General features: G+C 38.0%; 1 protein-coding gene across 1 annotated transcript in view; it reads left to right on the plus strand.

Annotated features, from left to right (window-relative positions):
* dpysl2a (dihydropyrimidinase like 2a) overlaps positions 1-3,513 on the plus strand; it is a 29,435-nt gene extending 25,922 nt beyond the window's left edge. Inside the window, exons 12-14 of the mRNA XM_084389941.1 lie at positions 145-324; positions 442-607; positions 2,111-3,513. Coding sequence (XP_084246067.1) covers positions 145-324; positions 442-607; positions 2,111-2,202 — 438 coding nt within the window. The 3' untranslated portion in view covers positions 2,203-3,513. The remainder of the gene's footprint in view (positions 1-144; positions 325-441; positions 608-2,110) is intronic.
* Positions 3,514-10,345: the final 6,832 nt, after the last annotated feature.

Consider the following 10,345-nt stretch of genomic DNA (forward strand, 5'->3'; position numbering starts at 1 on the left):
AAAGTGTAACCCCATAATGTTTTAATATGTAATTGCTTAAGGGATGTGCTACAGATTCTGTTGAAAGTACACAGACTAGACAGACATTTGTAGAACGTAGTGAATAAAGATCTGAGCGCTTTACCCGTGCTCTGTCGTTCTCAGGCGGTGGAATACAACATCTTTGAGGGGACTGAGGTGCGTGGAGCTCCTCTGGTGGTGATCAGCCAGGGGAAGATCGTCCTAGAGGACGGGAATCTGCACACTACTGAGGGTTCTGGACGCTACATCGCCCGTAAACCCTTCCCAGACTACGTCTACAAGAGGATAAAGGCCCGCAGCAGGGTACATACACATTATATATAAAGAGAGATGCATATACACACATAAAACTCCCAGTTGAACTCATCACAAGTGATTAGAGATCACGATTTGGAGTATTTAAGGCGTCTTTCTTCACAGCTTGCTGAGCTGCGCGGGGTCCCGCGAGGTCTATACGACGGCCCCGTGTGTGAGGTCACTGTGACACCTAAGGTCATGACCCCTATCACTTCTGGTAAGACTTCTCCAATCAAAACGGCTCCTCAACCAGTTCGCAACCTGCACCAGTCTGGATTCAGCCTGTCTGGTGAGAATACAACTAAATGTCCTACACTTAATTTACAACAAAGGGACTTTTCATAATGGCATACTAACACTATTTTTGTAATGTGCAGTATATATAGCATTTCCTGTCATGTGCAATATACAGTACAACCAGATCACACTGTATCCCACAATGCATTGCGCTCCACATGATCTTCCATTCATTTCCAGTGTGACGAATAAAGCATTAGCAGCCAGGATTTTTTGCATTCCTTCTATTGGATCACACTGCCAATTAATGTGACATTTTTACATTAAAGGGTTAGTTCACCCAAAAATGAGAATTCTGTCAGTAATTACTCACTCTCATGTTGTTCCAACCCCGTAAGACTTTCGTTCATCTTTGGAACACATCTCCAGTGGCGTAGTGTTTTAGCGCAGCGCGTCTGTGTTGCACGTCACCACGTAGGCTCACTATTGGGCGATGCTGGTCATGTGTATGATGATGTGTGGTGACGTGCAACACAGACGCGCTGCGCTAAAACACTACGTAAACTAACTCGAGGCACAGAGAGAGAATGAAATGAATAGTGGAATAAAGTCGTTATTTTTGTTTGTTTTTGCGCACAAAAAGTATTCTCGTCGCTTTATAAACTTAAGATTGAGCCACTGGAGTCACTTGGACTATATTAAACGATCTCTTTAATACATTTTATGGGCCAGCAAGTTATAGTGTCCATAAGCCTGTGGAGGAGTGAGCCAGCTCTCAGATTTCATCAAAAATATCTTAATTTGTGTTCCAAAGATGAACGAAAGTCTTACGGGGTTGGAACAACATGAGGGCGAGTAATTACTGACAGAATTTTCATTTTTGGGTGAACTAACCCTTTAAATTAGGTTAAAAATGCATCTTATTTTTATTTATAAGATACACACTTAGTAATTAGTATGCTCACATAAAGCAATAAATACTATATAGCAAATCTCTGATTGTTTATATCCTTGCAAAATGTAAACTGTATTACCTCCCAGCTCTCTCTATATAAAGTTGGATATATATGATCCAACACACAGTGCAGTCTGATAAAGCATTTTGTACTCTACAGCAAATCTCAACTGCTTTATTTCACTGCAAAATGTAACTATAATATCGCCCGGCTCGTTATATAAAGTTGGATATAAAAGTACTGTACGTCCAACTTTATCTGCATGCAGACAGAAAACTCACGTTGGGTGATATATACTGTACTATACTGTATATTTTAAATGCTTGATTGCCAGTACCGTCACAAAATGTAAACTATATTACCGCCCAGCTCTAATCTGCTGAATGCATCAGTAAGGCATGAAGATATTATATACTGTACATTAACATCATGATTTTCTGTAAAGCTTTTTCTGTTTTGTGAAAAGCACTATACAAATAATATTTACATTTTGATAACTGTTCAACACTCAATTTTTATTGTTGCATACTCTTTGTTTTCTCACACATTTTATGTGTGCTCCATCTAAGCCGTGTGTTTTTTCATGCTCTGTTTCACAGGGGCTCAAATTGACGACAACGTCCCTCGTCGTCCCACTCAGCGCATAGTGGCGCCCCCCGGTGGCAGGGCCAACATTACCAACCTGGGATAAAATCATTTACTCCACAGAGAAAAAAAAGAAGGGGTGGGATGGCGGGGGGGTTAAAGAAACTTGGGCTTTTTCTCCGGGACTGTTCCAGTCATCTGGACACGCGTCCCAACAAGCACACCTCCACTTCCGTTCATCCACCCCCAAACCTCATCCTTCTAGCGTCCTGTTCTTTGAGTGTGTGCTACTTAGATGAATACGTTTCAGGATGACTTGGCCTTATGCTCTGGAACAGTTGGCATATGTTGCAATGTTCGGAAAACACTATACTAGCATACTAATTTTTCAGTATGTATACTGTTCATAGTATGAGAGTTTTCTGTGTGCGCCGAACGACCTACTACATTTTGCAAAATGTGCAGTATGCAACAGAGCATATTGCACTGTGTACTGTATCCCATAATGCAATGCAACCTTCCATTTCACATGTGATGAATGAAGTGGAAATAATAGCATTTGTTTTGTAATTTTCTTCTTTGATCAGTGACTAAATTAGGATTTTTTTTTGTTTGTTTTACATGCAATTAGATTAAAATGCAAAATAAATGATTTATTTCCGCCTTGATAAATGACGTAAACATGCAATGCATGCTTCGAAGAAAGACATTTTTTGTTTTTTTTGCCAAGTGTTTCTGAAACTTTTCTGGCTAACCAAGTAAGCTGCGTTCAAAGAACAGGAACTAGTACTGTATCCGTCATTTGCCTCCATACTTAAATGTTTTTATTCGTTTGCATTCTGGAAAAGAACGGCACAAAACTCTGTATCGTTTAGTATTAAACGTGCTGTGGCCATTTTGATGATTTGTTGTTTTTCCTTGTAGGAAGAGTCGATGAGTTATTTATTGTTTAGGATGCAAACCACATTTGTATTTTACATTTTTGCAAAAGTGTCAACTTTTCCACAAAAGCCTGATTTGTTAAACGTTTTTAGAAATGTTGTTTTAAAATGAACTTAATAGTTTGATTCTTTTTGTATGTGTGTCATGATTTCGGTTTCAGGTCAGTGTTACACCGCTCCCTGAAATCCCCGACGTTTGTCTTCCTCACGTTCTTTGCACTTCTTTATTTTCTCGTTATGTAACTGCAGTTCTTGAGACGTTTTAGAGCAACAACAAAACAAAAACAAAAAAACTAAAAAAAGAGAAAAGCCTAACAGTGGTGTTCTTGGCCGTGGTGCGCAGTCATGTGGGGTTTTGGTGTGATTTGAATTCACTCATTTTTCGCTGTAAATGTCAAACTGTCCGTTCCTACTTTGTCCCAGTGTTTACACAAAGGGGGTCTCACCAGAAAGAATAGGCCCTACAACAATACGAATGGAAACTAATTGAATACTCCCTGGGCGAACAGTAGATCGAGAGAGAGCTGTTGTTTTTCACCCTTTCATTTGAGTTTAGGATGAAGGCGGTCACCATGGCAATGGTCCCGATCGCTCGGCATGGATGCTGATTAGATACGACAGCCGTGCCGTGTTGGAGCATTGCCCCCGGTAACCTCTTCTCACCGGGGGTTTTTATTCGTACCCGTTTCCCGTGACGTCACAGCCACGACCCCTTTACCGTGAGGACATTTTGAAGGTTGCAGTGACTCTGTCTCTCAAACGGATCGTCCGGCATGCGTAAGGTTGATCAGTGTTAGTCTGAATTAAACGTTTGGTCACAATGATTTTCTTACGTTGCAGTTCTGCTTTGTTTTTATAAATCGTCTTGCCTGCCTATTCACCAAGTGATACAGTTCTTGATTAATGTCTGTGAGTGTAATGACAAGCTGAACATTTCTCATGGAAGATATGTACAGAATTCACCATTCTTCATGTCTTTGATTGTTACAATAAAATGCAGTTGTTGAACAAAACCTGTACAGCTTGTCCATTGTCTAACACATTTACATACATGTAGTATTTGTACTTCACCTTCCTCATTTATGGTATCAGATAGTAATACAGAAAAAGTGTGAAGCTAATAGAGTGCTTTTAATATTAATTCCCACACACAAAAAGAGGCAGTAAAGTTTTTTAAATCTTTGTTTTGAGACAGCTTTCATATCATATGCATACTGATTTTTATAAATTATCCTGTGTCTGGGGTTTTAATTAAGAAAAGTCATGTTGTGATCTCTCGTGTGCATTTGTGAGAGGTTTTGATACTATTTTCACTCCATATGTTACAATTATGCTGATAGATAGATAGATAGATAGATAGATAGATAGTGACTTCTTTTGTCACATACTGTTTTTCGACCTACTATATAGTAGGGAAGTATGCGATTTTGAATGCAGCCTTCAAGTATAAGTATCGACATTATTGGCCACCTGATCACTCTCTGATTGGATGATTGTTCTAGTCTCCTCCCACTCCAATCTAATAAATAGCCTGATAAATAGTGCCTTCCAAGGTCGGCCCCAAGGTACATCTACACTAACGTACCCCATAGGGCTTATTATTGGACCTCAAGGTACATATATGTACCTTTTTGAGGGTCAAAAAGCATTAAAAGGTACATATATGTACCGTTTCTTTTAAAGGTTAAGGTACAATATTGTACCCTTGAGGGTAAAGCCCCAGTGACAAGCCATCGTACCCCCTAAACGTACAGTTATGTCCTGTATTTTCTGAGAGTGTACCTTCATCTGATCGATTTTTGAAGGCAGCAAAAGATGTCTCCATCACTGCCTTTGATATCCCACAATCCTGTGCTTTCCATTCTGTTAGAGTTCAGCTAGAAAAATAAAGATGGCGTCTGAAAGTTGCGGCTGGTGGTCGGTTTGTGTGTAAATGTACATTTCTGATCAACGTTGATGACATCAATGATGTCATTTGCGAGAAATGAATTGCATTCATTAAATATTCACCAGCTCGCTCTATTTTGCTGTAGAAAATTAAACCATTACACTGCCTCAAATGTCTGTCCGAAATCATTTTCGTGAGGTACCTTTGTGCGCAAACGCTGCCTGCAAAGTCATTACCTGATAAGTCAGCAGCCTTCGTTTTCCTTTATAACCAACTCTCCTGTCATTTTATTTTTATATTTTACTTTATTTATTATTAGGCCTCTTTAGTTGGTGTTGTTTCACCTTTTTCTCCACTTTCACGGTCTTCCTCAACCCTGTTCCTATAGGCTTCACCATCAGTGCACATTTTGGATGTGTCTATTTCTGGTCTTGGACTCTTTACGAACGATCTGATGAGTTGAATCAGGTGTGTTTGGTTGGGAAGAGTTGGAAAATCTGTAGTGTTGATGTGCCGAAACACTGATCTACTACAGCACACTAACAATGCTGTCAAGTCAACATTGCAATGTCTTCTATAGTCTGGATATTCAGAGCATATATACTACAAAAATGTAGTATGCTATTTTGAACAGCCAAAGTATTGAAACTCTGTGTGTTATACTCGCATTAGAACAGTAGGAGGTGTTGTATGTCAGAAAAAAAGAGCCATACACTTCCTTCACATCTGGACCTGTGGATCATTATAAAAATACACAACCAATTATGAGTGGATAAACAATCAGCACTTAAAAAATAGTCCAATCAATTCAACCTAAATACATTTACACCTACAAAACGAATTTGTATGGGTTTAATCAGGTAGAAATAGCTCTTTGAAGGAAACAATTACAGGCTGCCAATTTTGACAATGCAGTATCAAATGAATACCATATTCATAAATCATGATATTCAAGACCAAGATATTCTAAAAACCATTGTGTTGTCACAGCACATGCCCAAAGAACATATTACCATTGTTCAAAAAGCTATGATTTTATCATAGTAGCCTACATGTCCAAAATGACCACTTGTTAGACAAAGTTGTCTTTAAAAATGTGGTAATGAGTACTTTTGGTACATTTTGCTCGTGTGTGCTCAATTGAAGGCACTTTGCAAAGGGAGAGTGAAGGGGCACGAGGGGATTTCAGCCTCCCACATAAGAGAGCATCAGAAAAGTGATGCAAATGTACATGAGCTCCCATTTAAAGTTCCTGTCGGGTGATGTTGAGCAGGCGCTTGTCTTCCCCCGCAGCTCCAGGACTACAACACTAATGACCCTGACAGGTCTTTAAATTCTCCTCCGCTGTCCTGCGGCAAGAGCCGCTATAGATCATTACATGATGGGCTATTGTCTGATCTTCTGCATACAATATTCATTTATTAGCAGTGGAGGTGGGTGTAAGCCAGGAACTTTTCTTCAAAACGAGGGGCTGCGTTTGCCCCCAGAACTGATGTTTAAGAGCTTTTTTTTTTTTACCTTTAATGAGGATCGTTTTGTCCTTGAGCCATTTTTCTAACATTCATGTTGTCCATTTTATACTGAATTGCAATTCATTAAATTCTGAAAATGAACCATGTTTGACTGTTAATTAGCCTACACTGTAAATGATTTATCAAATCTGTAAATAAAAGAGATTTTAATATTGGAGTATATTTTGCAAAATAAAAGTCTTTCTACTTCAAACTTTTGTGTTTAATTCAGTGTGTTAGTCTACTAGCTGTTTCTTTGTAATTATTTGAGATTTTTCAAAGATTATTGTAGTAAGTTTTTATTGTAGTTCTTTAAAAAAAAATTACTTTCACTCAAAGTGTTCTACATTTAGGAATTATTTGTGAAATTTACTTGCGCTGTGAAAGAGAAAATTGTTTCAAAGTAAATCCAAAACTTTTTTTTTATCTATTTTAAATAATAATGCACCATAAAAACCATTAGTATGTGGGTTTTATATAGGCTAGTTGTGAGGCAGATGCATTATAATGATAAATAATGATAATAATTGTTCAACATTTTCTATAGACCACATCTGAGAAGAGAGAGTGACGCTGATTTAGATTTGCATTTTCCATAAGAAATCTGGTGTACATGTGCAAGGATAAATCTTTGATTTCAGTAATGTGCATGTTGAGGTTGATGTATACAAACATACATTTGTACACATAAATCACACCATTCGCAGAGCCCATGATCATCATCATGGAGGTAAATGGTGCTCTGGGGTCTAAACACACAATCCCTCGAGCGAGGGCTGGAATTTTAAGCAGAGATTGTCATGTTGCCATGTTTCTGTGGGCGATGGCTTTCTCATGTGCTCTATGTTTGGAGCGGCTCTCACGAAGGCCTGAATGAAGCGTATCTCAGTCCCGTGAGAACGCCGCGTTACCCAGACCCAGGAAATGTGCAACCTTGGTGTGTCAGACCAATGACAAATTCAAGACAGACTTGCATGAAGAAAAAGATAAGAAAAAAATTCCCTGCTTTCCCTTCAGATATGCAGACAGATTTATATTGGGCTGTTTTATTGGTCCCCTTCTTGAGGGACTTTTTATTACGAAAGTTAACCATGGTTTTACTACAAATAAAACAAATAAAAAACATAAGGCAGTTTAACCATGGTAACCACAAATTAACAATAGTTTAACCTATTAAAACTGTGGGTAATCAATCTGCCAAAAAAACAAACAAACATGGTTACTACACTTTTACCATAATAAAGCCATGGATAATTTTTATAAAACGTTTATTTATTTAATCCAAAACACGTAGATAAGAATTCAATTTCTTTTGCATGTCCACATATACAAAGTTGATTTTTCGTGAACATGTGGTGATTTAAAAAAAAATAAAAAAAAATAAAAATTAAAATCACACAAAGATTTCAGAAGACTAGTGCATAATGCACTAAAATCTTTGTGATTAAAAAAAAAATAATAATAATTTTTTTTTTTTTAATCACCACATGTTCACGAAAAATGTGAATTATGTTATGTGAATGACCCATGCACTTGTTATTAGCGACACCGTTGGCCGTAATGTGAACTGCAGTCAACAACTTACTGCTCGTGCTCGCAGTTTCGTACTCGTCCACACGACGTAACGTACAAGAGACTGAAACGTGATTCAATGTCCACATATAATCAATCACGGCGAAGTACTTTTTAGTTTTTAGTTTTTTTTTTTTCGCTTAGAGTAAAAAGAAGTTGGAAATAGCCTACCTTTGCGGCGATATACTTTTAACCAACATCCAGACGGCGCCCGCGCTGTGACGTTTAGATGAATATGTAAATGTAGTGCGCGCACTTTCCTCTCAATAACAACATAATCAGAGGACAAAAACGACAGCAGTGAAGAAAACGTCTGATCGTAGCGATGTGGATGTTTGCACCACTCTGCACCGGCATCATGTCGAGAGATGAGGTAATTAAAATAACACTGTTATGATAGATTGATTATAAATAGAAGATAGGCCTATAGATCTGGCTGTGTGAAACTACAGTTTGAATGAATATGTTTTCTTTGCACAACACATGACAGTACAGCACAGCTCTTTTGTCATAATCCTCCTGAACAACATTAATTTCATGCGTCATTGAACGGAATTGATTCTCGCGGGAGATAATCAATTATAGCGATAGTGCTCCTAACTGTCACAATTTTTTGATTTTCCCGGCAAAAACGTTCTGAGTTCTACAAGGCCAATTTTCTAGGTTGTGCTACAGGCTTTCATAGACAACCTAGGAAGTTGGTGAAGGTCTTGTTTTTTAAGTTCGTTACAAGCTGTTCGCACATTGGCAATATAAAAAGATGAATACATGAAAACTTTTACATATAGCCTAGCCTCTTTAACATCTATGGAACCTGGAAGGTTCTTTGTAATAAAAAAAGGGTTATTCAGACTGTTGTTCTCACTAAGAAAACTCTTACTTTTCTAGCTTTAGTTTGTGTGTTGCTGTTTGAGCATAAACAACATCTGCAAAGTTACAACGCTCAAAGTTCAGAGCAAAGGGAGATATTTGCTTTTAAAGAAATTGCTTTTTAAGGACTTCAACAAACGGCTGGTAGAGACTACACTACATTCCTCCCGGGTTAGTGACATCACCAACCCTAGAATTTACATAAACCCCGTCCCCCTGAACATGATTTATAGATTATCAAGACAGAATATGCTAATCAATGACTAGAAGATACATCAGCTACATACATTCATCAACTAACCATTCAGAGATGTCCAGGGGCGCGGGAAGAGGTTTTAGGTTGGGGGTGCTGATTTTTTTTTGGGGGGGGGCGTCACCACTTTTGAATAAGAAACAATATCAAGACTATAAAATTCGTCAAATCTCCGCGTATCACAACAAACGTATCAGTGAGAACACTTGTTCAAATAGCACACACTTAAACCTGACTGCACATCACATTTTTTACTTTATTGATTCTGCTTTTATTCGTAACGTAATGGACCGGTCAACGGGACATAAATTAATCCTTAAAGGATGGGACTTTATGGGACATTTGCACAAAAATAATAAATAACTTACCGTAGCCTATTTTATAAGTCGCTCCAGAGTCGCATATCAGTCAAAAAATGCGTCACGAGGAAGAAAAAACATATAGGCCTATTAGCTTAAGTCGCACTGGACTAAGTCCCATTTTTTTAGAAATTGATTTCACAAAAAAAAAGACAAAAACATGTTACAGACAGTTCTCAGCTACGGACGTGAGCGCTCAAAGCGGCACTAAACGAATGTTTTAAAACTTTCACAGAGACCTCAAACTGAAAGCACAAAGCCTGTCTTTAAATTTAATTTCGTTTTGTATTAATTGTATCTTAATTTTAATCGATGTTTCATCAAAAAATTGTCTGGTTTTAATAAATAAGAAGGCTATTAGAAAATAGATTATCAGGACACGGAGGCGCTGGCGAACCTGGAGCTCATCTCATAATGAACCGAAACTCAGCGTAGGCCTATAAGGTAGCCTATCGCCTCACAGACCTGAGACATATAGATAGCTTGAAATGTCTACTTTTAAGCAGAACAATTCAAAACGAAAGAAAACAGACTGCGCTGCTTATGTAGGCCTAATTCGTATGAAATGTGCATTTCTCTCTGGCGCGGCGAAGATCGCGATTCGTCAACTTCATGGCTATAGCCCACACTGACATAAAAAAAATAACTGTTTTATTAGTAAACAATTAAAATGTCTCCTGCTATATTTTACATATTTGCCTGTTCCTTACAAAACACTAACAGTGGGGTTTTTGACTGTGTTTTTTTTTTTTTTTTAGCTGCGTACAAATTCTTTCGACACACACACACCTACACACTGCGCTTATGTTTTAAAAAACATAATTTAACATATATAACAATTTTTAAATAGCCCAC

Source organism: Rutilus rutilus, assembly GCF_951802725.1.
Source record: "Rutilus rutilus genome assembly, chromosome: 19".
Taxonomy (NCBI): Eukaryota; Metazoa; Chordata; class Actinopteri; order Cypriniformes; family Leuciscidae; genus Rutilus; species Rutilus rutilus.